Raw genomic sequence first — 18508 nt, forward strand, 5'->3', positions numbered from 1 at the left:
TTCACAGCAGCACTGTATATTTTGGACTGAAAGGCTATAATCTTCTAATGAAGCATCAAGGGTCAATTCTTAGTTGCTATGAACCGGAACATTCTACATGAGTGGGCTGTTCAAAGCTCTAACTAACTCACACATCAGATTAGAAAAAGGAATTAGCAGTAGTGCATACGCATATAAGATGAAAGAGCGAGGAAAAGGCAATGTTGAGTCATTCAGTCTCTCTCCTTGTGCTGTTCTTGGCTTTCCCACAGTGTTTAATGTTAATTGCAGTCTTGGAGTAAAAGTTAAGGGCAGAAAGAGAGAGTTGCTATACTTTCTTTAATCCCTGTCTTTGTCTTGCCTTTAATGACCAGGAGGAGAGGCGGGTTTTGTACGTTGGACGTCTCCGGGCTGACAGCACACGCTCCGAACTCAAGCGGCGCTTTGAAGTTTTTGGCGAGATCGAGGAGTGTGCCATCAACTTGAGACATAATGGGTAAGAGTTTCAGCAGTGTGTGTGTGTGTGTGTGTGTATACACTAGGGCCAGGCAAAACAGTGATATAGTATCAGTATCGTAGTATGTCACTATACATTTTTTCTGAGTTACAGGGTTTTGTTATATCTTTTTAAAACACTGGTTTATAACATCGAAAGCTACTAATTTGTCATTAAAGTGCCATACTAAATATGTAAATTAAAAAATAAAGCTTCACATTAAAATGGTAAAAATTATAGCATGACTGTTTTACTGGCAGTTTGTTAACAAGCCTGTATATATCAGGATGCACATTTAGGAAAAATATCCACTTTTAGTGCACAGTTTGTTAGGTGACAAAAGGGGTCAATTAAGCCTATTTTAGTCTAAAACAATATTTTAATTATATATTTGTTCCCACTGGCAGTTGAATTAGAGGACAAGCATAAATCCCACTGCTGAATTTAAAAATGAGCTATATTTGACAAAAATAGACTGACTTGAATAGAAATAGGACAATACTCCTTGGACATCAAAAACCAGGAAAAAAAAAATGCAACGTCTCAATTGTATTGATCATATTCGTTGCATTTATATAGTGTCGTAGTGTCCCTAGCTGATGTCTTCTGTGTACTTCATGCTTCATTTTCTGTTCCCAATCCCAGGGACAATTTTGGCTTTATCACCTACCGCTACACTTGTGATGCCTTCGCTGCCCTTGAGAATGGACACACCTTGCGCAGGCCGAATGAGCCTCAGTTCAAGCTCTGCTTCGGTGGACAAAAGCAGTTCTGCAAATCCAATTACACAGACCTGGGTAAGTATGCCTGCTTTGCTTCAGCCATACATTAGTACCTGAACTCACTATTGACAAAGGGCTGCTTTTCACTGCACAAAAGAAAAGCCTGGATACAAATAACCTGAGAGATGCCTTAACATCAGTCAGTGGATATATGGAGTACAGCAGGCAATCATTTGGAACCAGGGACTGAACCGTGGCTCTACATGCCTGTTTACTACAGTAGTGTCTCGAAGACTTTAAAGTATACACAGGTACCAGTAGTATAGCAGTGATGGAGTGCAGTAAAGTGTTCAGCATTGTAGAGAATCAGCACTGTAGTGGTTCTGTGACTTTAAAGCTCCCTGTGGTATGTTGATGCCGTACATCGAGCATGTATATTTCATGCTTTGGCTTACTGTGTGCCTGGAGAAAGAAGGGGTGTAAAAATGGAGGGAAACTTGAGGAAAGCAAGGTCAAGTCCGATCAGCTCACTTCCCTGGCGGATGTCTGTCTTCTGCAAGCTGCTGGGACAAACAACCAAGGCAAGATCAGAACACTAAGTTAAATGTAGGGCTAAGAAAGAGAAAGAGACTTAGGATGTGTGTGTGTGTGTGTGTGTGTGTAACTTAGGGAGTCTGATTTAATTAAATTTACCCCCATCTCCATTTCCTACTCTTTCTTCATTTCCTGTTCCATTTTTGGTCTTTTATTGCACCTTTCTTTACTCGAAACATTCTTGTCTAGCTTCTGCCTCACATCTCTCTCTGTTTCTTTCTTGCGTAATGCTTTTTTCCCCTTGTGAATCCAATACAGTGTAAAATGGGAAGGTCTTAGATTTAAGAGCATGTGTTATACAATGTCTCCTGTCTGTGACAATCAGTCATCTTGGCCGTTGGACATCTCGTCCATCTGTCCAGCTCATAATGTGAATTCTTCAGAAATAATTTAAAGCTCTCATCTGATCTCAGTGCCTAGAAAGGTGGAGAGTGAAGTAATATTTCTCTCCATTATGAAGGTGTAAGTTTGCTTGTCTTTTTTTTTTTGGAAAGAGAAGATGTGTTAAAGTGAGGAATCCTAAGGACATTGCAGAATTCTGGTCATTAAAGACAAATTGAAGATCATTTGCTCACGTTAAAGTGGAAAGAATTGTGGGGGATGGGCAACTCTGCTGGTGGCTTTAATAGTTAGTCGATTTCCCACTCCACATTTATTTTCTGCAAAATGTGAGTTCAGAGGCACGCGATGCAGGAGGACGCATTTGGGAGGCATTTGTCTCAGTGTCACTGATGGCCACGCAGGTCAATGGAAGAGAACAAGTGCGCTTACCTTCAAATAATGAGAACATTAAAGTGTATTTCAGAGGCTGAGAGTAAGGCCAAAGGTATTTAGATGGGGGTTGTAATACATCCTCCAGAAGCGAGTTGGGTGGCATCTGTTACCTTGTGTTTGGGTGACTGTATTTATGCTGGAGCACACGGATGTGAGACCTCCATTTTGTCTCTGAGGTTTTTACTTACAACAGCAGACATACGGAAAAAGGGGGTGGGGTAACATGAATAATATAACCCCTAAGCAATACCACTTTTCACCTTTTTTTAAGAAACTGTCCATTAATTCTAAGTGGAGCACAGAGGCATTTGTCTTCCTTCAAGGTGCATGACGTGACGCAGTCCTCCGTTTAGCCATAGCATTAGATCACAACTGGCGTTCCCTGCTTGCCATGGTCATTCCCATTTCTCACACAGCCCAGCTACACCGCTGTCTATTTAGAGAGTGTATTTGTGAAGCTTTTCATTTTCACTTGCTTTGATATTGGTTTTTTTTGTAGCTTTATTTCTAAGTTTAATTACTTTTTAATGGTGTGTAAGTATGTGAGCTGCAGATAAGGAATTTCTTTTTTTTCCCTTTTTTTTTTTTTTTTTTTTTTAAAGAATGAGATTACATCAGTACCAGAGGGGAACAAAGCAAAGCAAAAGTCATGAGCTTTGAGTATGTGGCATTTCAGTCCAAAAACTAAAATCGGCAGACTTAACAAGATTTAATAACTTGTTTGTAAAATAGTTGCAAGCTTGTGAGGCTTTCTTCCGTGTACTCCTTCGATGGCTGACCCTGTCAATATCTCCCGCTTCTTTCAGACTCTCATTCTGAAGACTTTGATCCGACTTCAACTAAAAGCAAATATGACTCGATGGATTTCGACAGCTTGTTGCGCGAGGCCCAGTGTAGCCTGAGAAGGTAACGAGCTCCATCACACCTGCTGGCTGCAAAGCGAGGGATTTGTGATACCTCACTACTGTTTCGCTCCTCTGAATATGAGACTATAGGGGGGGAATATATATATATATATATATATATATATATATATATATATATATATATATATATATTTACATACACACACGTGTATATATAGAAAGAACATATATGTGTATCTAAAAGCAAAGTTTACATGAACATAGCTGCTGCAAAGACTTTACCTTTGGGGATTAGCCAATAAACCTTTAGAGGAGTGCACAAATATGTGCCTGTGCTGTGCTGCTGTATGAGACAGTGATCTCCATGGGATTGTTTTCTTCATGCACTGCTCCAATCTCAGCGCTTTGAGGGGTGAAAACATGCAGCCTGTTCAGTCAGTTTTTATTTTTATTGATTTATACTTTTTCTGCCTTTATTATTTTTTTTTTAATTTAAACTGATATTTGGATGTGGTGTTACAATGTTGTTAAGTGAGTATGGGATTAGTATCTTCTTCAAGGTAATATTGTCTACATTTTTTTTGGGGGGGGGGAAATGATATAAACAAATATTTACAGATATGAAATGGAATATTTTTATTTTGTGTACATATCAAGGCAAAGTTCTTTATTTGTTACAGCTATGCACTGTAAAACGCAGCCTTTATAAGATGGAGTTTTTCCTAATCGAGAATGTCAATCTGTAGTCATTACAGTGACGCATAACCAACATGGCGGTTATGTGAAGTGATATGATTGTAAAAAAAAAATAAATAAATAATAATAATAATAAATTGTCTGTGGAGATTGGGTGCTCTTCAGGGGGAGCATGTGAACAGATTTTTAGACTTTTGTTTTAAAATGTCATTAATCATGTATAGTTTTATCTTTAAGCTTCCTCAGTGTTTTCCTTACACAACCTATGTATGATACAATTTAATATTTTTATGTCCATAACTGTGTACAACCATAAGATTTTTTTTTCTCTGAGGGAAACACTAACTTTTTAATTGATTATTTGTGCACACTAATAATTTTTATTATTGCTTTTTTTAAATAATTCAATATGACTAATATATGATTGCTCTTCTTCAAAGATAAAGTCATGTACTCATTTTTCATGAGGAAGAAATGTATTTATTTCAGTATTTTGATCAAAATATTTATGGTTGACATCTACTGTGATGCGCCTTACAAATTTGACTATTTATATTGTTATTTGACTTATTTAACATTCATATATCGAAAGATGCACAAGTTCTACAGAGATATTGATTTCTCAGCCTTTTCGAAACATTTATGATCACCAAATGGTACATGCTTTTGTTTTTCACCGTTCGCAGCCATTTTTAATGTTTTTTTTTTTTTCTAAAGCACATAAAGCAATAAAACTAATTTAGCAGGTATGTCATCACACCACAATAAATCTGTCTCATTGCTCCTCATACACTTGGTTATGTGAATGCCAAAATAAAGTTTACAATTTTCTTTCCAGAATTTTTAACAAATCTTTACTTGATGTAACAAAAAAAAAAATCTATAACATTAATCTTCACGTTATTCACTGTAATAATTATAAAGAGACGAATAGTAATAATAAAAGACAAAATGTGTATAAAAAGGTTTAAAAAAAAAAAAAAGCAATAAATTATTTTTCACAGTTGTCTTTTAGCTGAAGCTGTTGTATAGTTTGACCTGACCTGGTACCCAGACTCTGTCCCAAAAATGGGGAACTCATTCCATTATCACACGACACCTGAGAATCATACGCAGTGTACAGGAGAAACCAAAAGATATTTAAAGAAAATAATAATATCTGAAGTGAGGAAAATATTGCATTACTACTGACAGACGGGTAACTCACTACCACATGTCTGCTTCTGGCTGAATGTGTGTTGGAGATTACGGCTGCTCTTTGAACATTACAGCGAATGAGAAAAGGCTTATTATACCAGTCTTTTTAAGAAGCCAGAATAACATCAGAGAAATGATTAAAACCGTGGGCCTGTCTGCATATCGCACTACCGTCCTAGTGACACTTAGGGTTACCTTGCGGTTTCTAGTTCAATTAATATCTAGCTTCTTTTCAAAAGAGTCCAACGTCTTTGTATTAATATCAACAGATCACGTTACACCTTTTCTGAACTAGGACTGCGTAGATGAGTCTACAAAAAGAGGCAATATCACAAGGGATGAAATAAAATATTAGAAAAAAGACAAAAAAAGAGACTAAAACTTTCCTTGTCCTGTCTAGTATGTTCTTTCTGTACAGAGCTTGGGTGTCATGTCTCATTTGATATGTGGCTTTAATCATTGTGATATTTGGGAAAAAAAAGGCTTTGTAAATGGCTAAAGTAGCAATATATTGCAATCCCCAGTGGGTTTTTTTTGACTGTGTGGCTTTTTACCAATGTGAACTACTGAGGGATTTCCCACTGCTGTACAAATCTGTTTCTTGATGATCATGTTGATTTTTTGGAAGGACAAGATGTGTTTGTGCGTGTATACGAATGCAAGTGTATGTGTGTGGTTATATTCGATTATATTCTCGGGGCGGGGTGGGGTGGGGTCGGGGTCGGGCAGGGGTAGAGGAGAAGGGTGTTGGTTGTTACCTTTCTTTTTTGTCCCCTATCCATGTTGCCTTCTGCTGAGTCCTTACCAATGCCTTTGTGGTTTTACCTATTGTACAATTTTCTTGTGAACTTTATTTTTTATGTGCAATTCTCATCAGTCTCACCATGCCAATAAAGGGAAATGTGTTTCAAAGAAATGCACTGGATACCCCTAACGTGTTCCACTCGTTTCTTCCCCCCCCCGTCTTCCTTTTGTCTGCTTGTTTCATGGAAAAACAAAAAAAACACACACAATCATGACCCACGTTTAAGTAAATCTCTGGATTCTTTTCTTTAAAAAAAAAAAAACTTTACATGGTTTTTTCTTTTCCTTAAGGACATTTATCTAATGAAGCAGAATTAGCAATATGTATGTTAATCATATTGAAATTCAACACTGTTAAATATTCCACGTTAACTGTGCAATGTTGTGGATGACTCAATTGCAGTGTCGGTTATTTTTGGCTGATGTTTATGTTTTCGCCAACTCTGCAAGAACATGGGACATGAGTGATGATAATCCTGCAGAGTCTGTTTCCTAACATACATAAATTGTTCTGTCAGGTTCCTGCATATGAATTAAAACAAAAAGCCATTTTTTTTAAAAAGAAACTGCACAATTTAAGCAGCACGTCAGGTTGAAATGTAATCGGTCTCCTGTTCTATTATTCAACCTGTAAGCAAATCTCTCAGTGACAGTGAATAACCTTTTTTTTTCCCTCTTTAAAAATGTGGCAGGAGTAGGCATTAAATTTTAAAGCAAAGGAATCCAGTTGTATTTTTTTTTTCATTAATGCTACAGTTGAGCCCCAGAGAAAAGAGCTGTTTCTTTCATTTTGGCTGGGCAGCCATGCACAGGCAGGAGGTCTCCCTCAGCATGCCCTTTTGCACATAATGGAAGAACCCCACATCTCTGCAATCGCACTGGATGATAAAGGGACCAACAGCATCTGAGGGTCCACCTCATGCCTCTGAGTTAGCCATCATGTGATAGTTGCTCAGGCCGCATATCAATCTTAACAGCGTTTGATCACAACACCAAATAAAGGGTTCATATTTGACCGAAATAGATAAAATACCAACGTGTGGCTAGACTGAAGATGGATGCAATTAAAGATCATCACACATTCTGTTGGAGATCTGAAAGAACAACACCTATTACAACATGAAGGCACTATTAGGATACCAGTGTGCTATTACTGTGTTTAGTTGCTCCATGCTGCTATAACATCTCTGGCTAAAAAAGGTTCCTCAAAAGTTCTTTAATAATGAACAGATTTAGGTTTTGTGTCAGCATTTTACTAGGAATGTTTTCTCAAAGGGAAACTGCGTTGTGTTCCGCCTGAGGGAACTGAAGAACCCTTAGGGGATTGAACCTTTCCCAATAGTGTACCTGCTCTCACATTGTGTTAATGTGTTGCCTTTCAAAATAGATAACGCAGGACTTGTAGTAGCTCTGTACCAACTTACTGCTCTTCATTTGCTATTAAATATGAGATCTTAGCAGGTGTTTATTCAGGAGAGAACAACCAATACAATTTCACAGCTGAGCCAATGTTAGAGGAGTGCTGAAGCAGGTCCCGGGTTCGATCCAGAGCTCAGATTACTGTCTATATGGATGTTTTGGGTTTTTTTTTTTTACATTGAAGAAATGAATACATGCTCTGTCAGATATAAGAAAAATCTGACGTATATTTGATGTCATTTCACAACAGCACCTGAGTTCATGGCTTCCATTGATTTCATTGAAGAGTGAGCAGGGTCAATTAACGTAAACCAGTGCTCCCACTGATGAAGCATAGTATTTTAAATGAGTGAATGAACTTCTTTATTGTCACCGTGTGTATACAATGGCACAAAACAACGAAATGTGGTTAGCAGCTCTTTAGATGCCTAATATTAGAAAGACAATGAGTCATTAAATAGTAATAGATAGAAGTAATAGAAGTCAATAACATTAACAATAAAAAAAAAACTTAAAATTATATAAGCAATATAAACAATTTAAAGCATGCATGGTAGAACAGTGCAGTAGTAATGTGTCTGCTGCAAAATACCATGGTTGTATGTTTGATTTTCAGCTCTGGTGTGTGATTTCATTCAGTGCTTTGAAAAATACACAATCAAATCATGTTCGATGCACAAAAACTAATTTTGTTAATGTTACTCAATTCAGTCTTGTGGAACTGATGTACACATTTGAGTTAAGTAAATTCAGTAACCTTTTTTTTCTTCAGTGCATGTTTTCCTCTATGTCCATGTGGATTTTCTGCATGAGTGTGTCCTGTGATGGACTGGACTCTCTTTCCTGGTGTATTCCTACCTCTCACCTAGTGAAAGGCTCTGGACCACCAAGATAAAGCAATTATTGAAAGTTAGTTAGTGCTAAAAAGTTCACTTGAAAACTGCTCTGTTTGACTGTGCACAGTGGTTTATATTTAATACAGCAGGAACACATTTACAGGACACCCTTAGCTTAACCCAACTGGGTTAAAAGCCTTGCTCGAAGGAACAGTGACAGCTTGGTGGACCTGAGATTCAAACTTACAACACCTTAACCACTAAGCTACCACATCTCCATACATTTACTATCAAATCACAGCGAGATACCTAGATGTGGCTTTTATAATAAAAATAAATAGTAAATGGAGTTCCCTTACATTCATACAATATTTCAAGTAAGAGCTTTTTGCTGTTTGTGACAAGTCAAAGAGGGAAATCTAAATGTTAAATTTTTAAATAATGGCTTTGCCCTGTAGCTGAAATGATGCAAATGTACAAATTGCATGTGTCAATTACATATACTTCATGATTCTGGCAAATAACTAAAAAACAACAACAATTTAAGGCATTGTTCTCATCTGTATTGGGTGTTAATTTGATTTCCCTAAAAAGGAACTGCAGCTTAACAAGTTCCATATAATATCAAGTGCAAAACATTTTACAAAATAAGGGGGTTTTACTGGACAAGATCATAAATAATGCCAGATTGATCTCCTTGGTAAACTAAGCTTGTGGGGGAGTTTAAATAAAGGACTGTATACACATTAGATCAGCAAAGCAACTGTCGTCAACTCATCAGAATAATATACCATCCTCTGCTGCTTTCATGTATCGAATTTCAATATTTCTGTATTTTACTGTGTGCTTACTGAAGCGTGAAGTGCATTACATGTTAGAGACTGCCAATTTATATAACTGCACAATTTAACCCTATCTTTCAATTTATAAATGTCCATTATATATATATATATATATTTAAAAAAAAAAAAGATGCTTTGTTTAAACTGCGGACTATCCTCTCAAGGTGTGAAGAGAAACAATTATGCTTGAAATCAGCAATTTGAGAACATATATCATTTCTAGCCCAGCTCCTGGCAGCTGTTGGTGCTTGAACCACAACAATAGCGCTTCCTTCATCCCTACTCTGCTCTGCCATTTCAGGCTTTAAGGAGTAATGAGCAACAGAAGGCACAATATTATTCTTTTCCCAAAGTATCAGCTTTTGGGAGCAGAACGTATACTTCGCTTGATAATTAATGACACCAGACAAATAGCAGCTGATTGAGCAACTCACTTCCATTCTAATTCACCATCTGGTCCTCCGGCAAAACACATCGCTAATTACCTCAAGTGCACCAAAGATAAGTTTATTAATTAGATAGAGAAAAAAAGCTTTTGGAGAGGATCAAAAAAAAAAAGTGCGGTCAGCTGCGAGCAGGGGTGGGAGTGAGACGGTGTGGATGGGAGGTGCTGGTGTTAGAGGATTTGGAGAGCTTTTGAGAGGAAAGAGATGCACTTTGTGTCCTCAGGCCGACGCAGGCCTTTCAGAGTGCTGTGCTGGGCAAGTTTCCCTGCGCCCCGGGGGACGTCAGCAGAAAGTCAGGTGACCATGGGGACGTCCAGCTGACAGAGATGGTTAAGACGGAAAGAAGTGGATGTGATGCTCTTTTGTCAGTGCCTTTCCTGAGCAGGAGAGAGAGAACTGATGGAAAGTGAAATATGTTTAGATTGTTAGATTGAGAGAGAGAGAGAGAGAGAGAGAGAGAGCAAGGGGATGTGCAGGGGCAGGGTGGGGGATTGACAGGAGGGTGCAGGAGGCTGGGGGTTAAATATTAACTTGAACTGACATCAGGGCTCAGTGGTTAATCAGTGGAGCAATGTAGCATTTTAATGGCATAATTAGTGGGAGCTTGTTGCACTCACATTAAATAAAATATGCAAATGTACTGAAGCAAAAGCATATCCATATCATCAGTAATTTGGTAATCATCAACTGTCATCAGTAAGACATAACGGACATTCGCAATGTCTGTAATGACAAGCACTGACAAGGCAAATGACTCCATTTATAAATTTACGTACAAGTTCACTGAATATTCCCACCCTAATGTGCCGTCATGTTCTGCACAAACGTCAGCACTGAACAGTCAATGATTATTTACAGATTGTAAAAATAATAATAATAATAAAGAGATAATGATCATGGAAAAGAAAAAGATAATGCTTGCCAAACAGTTTGGAAAACATTTGACATGATCTTGCTAGAAGTGTGAGACTAAACAGAAATGTAGAAAAACCCTGATAACTTGAGCACAGGTATTGTTCTTTCTTTCTTTCTTTCTTTCTTTCTTTCTTTCTTTCTTTCTTTCTTTCTTTCTTTCTTTCTTTCTTTCTTTCTTTCTTTCTTTCTTTCTTTCTAATAAAATGCATTGTTGGCAACATACTTCACTTCAGGTTGCAGCTGGCTGAACTCTGGGATTTGAATCCTTTGCTATTTATGTTTGTACAAATGGTTACCCAGGAAGGTCTCTGGCTGTTTTGGCATTGTGAAAAGCCTTTTTTTTTAAAAAAAAAAAGATTAAAACTATAAAGTTCACTACAAATCCATAAAATATTCTAGTTAGAAGTGAACTTTGTCTCATAGCTCTGAGTCCATCGATCTGGCACAGTGGCTGGATTTGTTCTATTGTTTCAGTTTGAGGTAACATAAATGGCTTTCTACAGCTCCATTATGTTCATAGCTGAGCACATCCCTGCAATAATACAACTGTTGCGTGAATCCCATGTCCTCAAATTTCTATTGCAATGTACAGACAGCTTTAATTACTTGATTAAAAATACTTTATGCTTTAATCCACGTGCTAATAGCTTAATTAAAATGGTGTTACATACGCATAGTAATCTTCTACGATAAAATTCAATTAACCCATTTTAACACTTTTGTTTTAACTTCTTATATAGGCTCATTTACTTTACATTTAAATGCAAAGAATGCAACTCGGGACTAATTTAGTAGATATCAGCAGGGTTTGTTTATCGCCTCAGCACACATTTCTTTTGGATTTGATCCTATGGCATAACTAAAATGCTCTGAAGCTACTGGCTTAAACACAGAAAAATCAAAGATAAATAAATCGAGCCAGAGTAGCAGATGCATTGACTAGCGCTGTCACATATCTTCTTATGAGAATACAATATTAAAATTATCTTAGCAGCTTGTCTTCCTCTATTAGAATAATTTGTGACATATTGAGTGAAGTTTTGCGTGTTCTTGTGGAGAAGGTCGTCGTGGCAGCCCAAATCTATCCACCTGAAAGCAAGCCAAGTGTTTCACTGGTGCTGTTCAAATTAGCGGACGTGAATGCCGTTCCCAAGCAGATCAGACAGTGTGAAGGACAGAGCTGTCTCCTGTTCAAGCACAACACTCCCCCACTGTCACAGGCACACTGCTAGGCCTTGCAGTTTCCACACTTTATCATTGAAATTAATAGCCCTCACACCAGTTTTATCACACGCACGCTCCCTCGCCGAGCTTTATTAAAACGTCTTGTCGGCGCTGGGGCTTCGGAACGATGCTGTTGCTATGCAAAATCAAGATCGAGGACGAAAACGGAAAATAACACAGAGATGTGGTTACTACAGCTGTTTATGTTTTTGCTTAATTTGGTTGTTAAGTCAGATTATCGCTTTTTTTGCTAAAAACAGTCAAGGAATTGTTTATGGCTCCACTTGGTGACACCACACCACAAGTCAGTTTTCTGTTAAATTCTCTGCAAATACATACTGCAAAAACATCAGTCTCCTAAATCACCTGGTTCCTTTCTTCGCTTGGTAAAAATCAATCATGATCTAACATAAGAGAAGAAATAATGTGTCTCTGTGCCCACATCAGAGCGGAACAAAAGCAAGCACATAGGTTAGCACTGAGCTATTTTTATTGCGACCCAAGAGTGTTTCAGGCAGGAGGAAAGGGGAGGGAATTTTGGGGGGCCGTTCGGGAGCGTGAAACGGCCCGCGTTAATCATCCGGACAGCAGAGACATTAACTGTGCATGAAGCCAAGTCTCTGGACATCCCACTGCAATGTACACTCCTCATATAGAGGGGAAGCCGGGGCAGCATCGCTGGGATTCACACACTGCCGCTGCTAGACTGAGTGCTATTGTGGCTCGCAGCAAAGCCACTCAGCCACTTCTTGCTTCTGTTATGTAGAATGAAAGCATCTTCACAGCACACTAGAGGAACACATAAACTTTTCTGGTTTACTACATCAAACTGCATTGCCTGTATTTCTAAAAATATCACCATGCATCATAACCAGATATCCTGTACATGTGTGTTCTATACATTTGTGTAAACATAGGTATGTTTGTAACAAGCAATATAATTAAGGCTGGAGAGAGGTAGATATTAAGTATTGCAAGTATTCAATTCAGCATCACTGAATTGCCATGACCTACATGGAAAGCTGGAAAGCAGAGGCCAAGTACACAGGTGAGTACGGTAGTGCTGCTGCTCCTGAAGTGCTTCAGCATACAAAAATGGCTCTGCACTGCTCACTAAAAGTAATTTACTTAAAGCATCTCTGTGTCGAAAAATCCGAGTGCTCTAAATAAGAGCGTGTGTGTTGCATTTTCTTCACTGTATTAGCAGAGCTTTATGGTGCTGGCAGGTAGCTGTCAGGCTGATGGCACGTGTAAAATAAGCGAATGCTTCGTGATGGATGTCTCACCTGTCATAGCTTCACCTTGGGGGCGTCTTTTTCAGTTCATCGTCTCGTCTCTCAGTGGCTGTGCGAGAGGGTTTGGTAGAACATCCTGCACATGAAATTCATCTGAAAGAAAATGACTTTCAAGCTTATTTTCTGTGCTGGTTGTGTCTTGTGAGTTAACCGTTCCTGATATGCTGATGTTAGTCAATCCATCACATGTTACTCGTTCCTTTTCATCTATATCTCAGTCGTTCTCTCTTACGCACATTTCAATTTCTTGAGTAGATTTGCGGCTGAGGGTTTTCATTTACGTTGGAGGAAGGTATATGTGCAGATGTGATTTAACCGTAGTGCTCTGCTCTTACAGGGAGGATGAGGAGAGCTATGATCATGTTGGCAGATTTGTTTTGGGACTCAGATAATAGACTCTGCAAGTGGATTCAGTAAAGGAGCACGCAGCCCTGTGATTGTCTCCGCCGCAGCCCTGCACTCAAATTCAGGTATTGAACTTTGCACATGGTGGGAAATGAATAATTCCCCAACTCAAAGGAATGCAGAGATACTTCCTTATTCAGGGGCTAAGAAATGTCAGGAATGTGAAGATTTTATGCTGCCGTTGCACAGACAGTAAAATTACATTTGCAGAGTTCACCGCATTTCCTGTGTTGTTGCTTTTTTGTCTATTTTCCATGGGTGGCTATGATTATTTATTTAAACAAACAAAAAAAAATCTCCTTAACATTCACCTGGTGTGTTAGACAAATAAAAAAAACCCTCATTATTCTATATGCATGCCATATTTTTGTGTTGGTTTCATGTTAACAGCAATTTGCCATAATCAGACTTATAGACCAGAGAAGGGAAAGAAACCTGTATCAGATCATGAGGAGCAGGAATGATGGTGTTATGTGGCTTTTATGCTTCCTAATGAGTCCCTAAGGTGCTAAAACATTACAACCCGCCATTTTACAACCGGCGATTGCCTGAACACAGTGATTCCAGAGGGGATTTAAGGTGCAGGAATATCATTATGTGACATTAACGTTTGCCTTTATATCTGATGCTAAGTTGTTCTTTCTGATGCCTTACTGAGATCATTTGTCTGATAAATAGGGAATGTTCCTGTTGTGCAGAGGATGGAGTACGACTGGCATCCTAATGAGGCTCTCAGTGTGTTAAGAGACGTGTTATCACCTGCTCGATCTCTGATGAGCTCATGTCTTAATCATGGCAGCCAAGAGTGAGAGATTTGTTCTAAACACACAGGCTATCTATAATCTATACACTTAGGAGTGTACGGATCAGGTGCGGGTGATGGGTTCTCCTGGAGAACAGCTTCAGGTTACAGCTGAATTACTTCATTGATTACTAGTAGTTTTAATCATAGTCACACGCTTTTTTTCCTCCAAAAGGAACATTTCTTCACAAAAAACTCCTTTGTTTTGTCTTCTACTTGAATGACTAAACAGAGGAAGTTTTCAATCTGTCTTTAGATGCAATTTGATGGCTCTGACAGCAAACAGGCTTTCTGGCTTGCAGCTATATGAATCGTTTTTAGCAGTTCAGATCTTTTATACTATATAAGCTGCTAGTCTCTCTACACACACAAGCACACACACACACACACACACACACACATATATATATATGTATATATATATATATATATAGATATATATCTGAATCTTTGTGGATGAAGAATGCAGAAAGAACACATCTCAGACATGTAGTCAGTCAGGCGTAGTCATTGATTGGTCGCTCTTCCATGCTGGTAAATTTACCCTTTTAAGCTGATCTGAAATGTGTTTTTCGGAAAGTGGCTGAGTTTTATCCTTAATGACTTTACCTAAAGGAAACCATCACCATGTAGCACATGAAAGAAATTTAGCTGAAAATATTATAATGTGCTTAGCGATTACGGTGCTAGTTTGTTGGTTGCTGCTGTAATTTACTACATGAGATGATAGCAAGTGTATGGATTCGATCCCAACTCCCTACACATCGGGACAATAATAACCCACCAATTACCCTGGAGCCATTTTAATTTCCTCAACAGTCACTAAAGAAACCCAAACAAATATTTTTTTTTATATGTTAGATAAGGTTTGTTAGTTTAGTCACATACATTTCTGTCATGGTACTTCAAGCAGGATCGTAAGCTAGCTAGTGGATTTTTTAAACTCATTAACACACACAACCCGTATATGGACCATCAAATAAAGATAAAATTGAAGACATGTGCTCATTTGAGAGCTATGACAACAATAACAAGTTTGTAGACAAAGTTGGCTGAGGGTTCATCTGCCATTTTTTTTTTCGAGCCGAGAGGCTTCAGAAAATATGACGTCATTTCCAGTAAGGGAACATAGTGAGCACTGAAGCCTCTTGTTTTTCGTGGTGCATAATGGGATTTTTTTTTTACAGATTGAACATGTAGTGCACTGGAAGCATTTTGCGATTGAGACTTTGAGAATTTTAAATTGAGAATTTAACATGGCCGACTTCCTGATCAGTGCCCTGACTATTGAAGTAGGGAGCTGATTGAGCCACACCTAATCTCACCAGGGGGGAAAAAAATGAGTGAGAAAAGAAGCTTTTTGTTTTTAGAAAAGAAAGAACAAAGAAACCAGACTGTCTCCTGCATGTTTGAAATCTCCTATTAAACACCACTGTAACTGTGCCAGCAATGTCTACTGTCAGATTAATGAGGGATTCAATTTAGAAATAGTGGAGACAGCAAACATTAAACTGGACAAGTTCCAGAGAGCAGTGTAGCTCTGTACAACACAGTTAAACTGAGACTCACCAGAGACTCTGCTTGGCTAGTTAGCAATCTACAAGATGACAAGCACAATAGTGTTGATAGAGTACAGCGATATTATTATGAAAGCTGAAGCACTGGAGCTTGTGTTTGATTGTACAGAGGAGACAGTGAGAGACTACAGGACTAAAGTGCTGCTGCATCAGTCTCATTATTTAGAGATAAATTCCCAATAGCGCCGCTATTAATGGACAGTCATAAAATAATCATTTGCCCCATTGTAGATTACATATTGATTCTAAATATTGACATGTATAGATTGTTCCTTTAAAATTTAAATCGTGAAATTGATCAGTTTTCTTTGCATTTCCTTATGAATATGTATCTGTGCTTATTTCCATACACACTGTTGCAAAGTTTAATGTGTTTTGTTTGTCTCACAGCACCGAAATCTAGAATAAAGTATTATTTATTTATTTCTTAATTAAAAAAAGTTTCTTGTTGGCTATAAAATAAACATCACATAAATTCATACAAAACCTTTACTTAAAGAAGAATAAACTGGTTATAACACATAAAATCATCTTTACTTAAATAAAAATAAACTCTAACAAATTAATAGCAGTATTTGTTTTATGCAGGTGCAAAATTATTGGCAAATAATTAAAATTATGCAAATAATATTTTAAATAAATGCATTTTTAGTAAATAAAAGGTCTAAACATCAGAGTTGGGAAAACAAAAACAAAAAAAGTACAATTCAAAAGGAACAGAAGGCTCATGGCAAGGAATGAACATCAAGGAATAGTTATACAAATACAGGCATACAAGCATTACAAAATATCATTAATCATAGGTATAAATTTTAATAAAAAATAAATCTGAAATGTATGAAAATTTGACATGAAGCATTTCAAGCATTTATTTAAAAATAGTCATGTACTAGTGGTCCAATATCCTCTATATGTGTCTCTAAGCTTGACATTACAGGAAGAGTGTCACTGCTGTAGCTCTCCCCAGGGGATAAGTTGATCCAATATTAACTGTGGAGCTGCTGATCGTTTTGAAACTAGTGTACTGGAGAAAGAAAAAAAAATGGAAAAATGTTGGGTAATATTGCACAAAAACAAAACAAAATATTGTCCCGTGTATAGATAAGATCCAGTGATTGTTATATGTTTTATTTAATTAAATACAAGCATTTAATATCAATAACTTTGGAAGTGCTCAAGAATATTCTTCATATTTCTATATACAATTGTGATTAAGGTTTGCTTTATTTGGATATATTATTGTTCCTGATCAATTTATCAGAAAAGGATTTGGCTATAAGCTCTCAAATACATATTCTATGGTATTATTTCAATTAATGTGGTACTTTTGAAAATGTAACTGGTCTTATGTGATGAGAGGTATAAATCTGTGAAGATTTTGTTTTATTTGCATTTAAAGCCTGCCTCGCTGTATCACTGCTAATATAACAAGCAATTTGTTCTTCAAAATCATTATGTCATCATAGCAATTGCTCACAGACAGACTTCGGAAAAATTAATTTTCAGCACATCGGCAGCCGGCGGCATTAATATCTGAGCAGATGCATATCAGCAAAGTGTTATCAACTATATCGGCATCAATTATTTGGACAAGGATTATCACAGAGACTAAACACTTTAATTGGGCTTCAGCTTTACCATAAACAGAGAATGAATTCAGGATGATAATCCTTTTATTTATGCATTTAATGCTGGCTAATTCTAATTCATCATAGATTTATTGAAAGGTTGCAAAAATCAATTTCTTGAAACATTAATCTGCACCATTTTAATATGTACCTTTGTGGGTAAGCTACTTGTGGCTTCCTAACTTATTCAGTTCAGAGATTGTTCAGGCGGATAAAATTGGAAATTTCTGTCTGATAAATTAATCTCTAAAGTGCTTATCTGACTTCAGATCAGATTGCCACGGGTTACAATGCTCTCAGTTTAGTATGCTCAGATTTAGTGTGAACATTTGCCCAGATGAATTCCATATGGTGACCTTTAGGCACAGTATTGTGTGGATTAAACGCATTATTCAAGCTGTGTATAGCACACGACATGGGATCCAAATAGAGTCAAGCTAAATTTGTGTCAATTAACAACATTAATGATACACTATCAAAGTCCTAAACCATACTGTTACCCCATGTAGGACTATTGGTCCAAAATATAGTTGATACCCAGATGCCAACAGCTTCATGTTGGAATTAAAACAAAAAACTGTATACCACATGCTGTTGAATTAAGTCTTAAATCTGATTGGTTATAAAGTGTTGATTCAGTTTTTTATAACAGCGAAGCTCTGACAATAGTGCTAACTTTAAAACAAATCACAAGGCAGGATATATATAAACCTGCTGGAAGAGGATAAGAAAACAATTTATTGCGTAAATACACACCATTCAGACGTTTCATTAACACTGATTTGAGTTTTATTTTTAATTCTAGCTGTTTTTGTTTACTGTATATAACTGTGTATGTGACCAATAAAAACATACTTTAATCTATCACAACAAAATAGGTTGAAATTTGAGGTTTAAAGAGGTAGCTTGGATTGAGAAACTGGACTGAGTTTCAGCTGAGCTTCACTGCTGGCAAGCATACTGTTAATATCTAGGCTAGTGTATATAAAAA

At 37.3% G+C, this 18508-nt stretch overlaps 1 protein-coding gene across 4 annotated transcripts in view; it reads left to right on the top strand.

Moving 5' to 3' along the window:
* The window catches only part of ppargc1a (peroxisome proliferator-activated receptor gamma, coactivator 1 alpha), a 35157-nt gene extending 28915 nt beyond the window's left edge, over positions 1 to 6242 (top strand). For 3 of the 4 annotated variants that reach the window (XM_058395845.1, XM_058395847.1, XM_058395846.1), the window contains 3 exons: positions 354 to 475; positions 1121 to 1272; positions 3372 to 6241. In XM_058395845.1, the coding sequence (XP_058251828.1) occupies positions 354 to 475; positions 1121 to 1272; positions 3372 to 3475 (378 nt within the window). In that variant the 3' untranslated portion in view covers positions 3476 to 6241. Of the gene's footprint in view, positions 1 to 353; positions 476 to 1120; positions 1273 to 3371 lie in introns of all 4 variants that reach the window. The other variant, XM_058395844.1, reaches the window with a different exon arrangement.
* Positions 6243 to 18508: the final 12266 nt, after the last annotated feature.

Source organism: Hemibagrus wyckioides, linkage group LG07 (assembly GCF_019097595.1).
Source record: "Hemibagrus wyckioides isolate EC202008001 linkage group LG07, SWU_Hwy_1.0, whole genome shotgun sequence".
Taxonomy (NCBI): Eukaryota; Metazoa; Chordata; class Actinopteri; order Siluriformes; family Bagridae; genus Hemibagrus; species Hemibagrus wyckioides.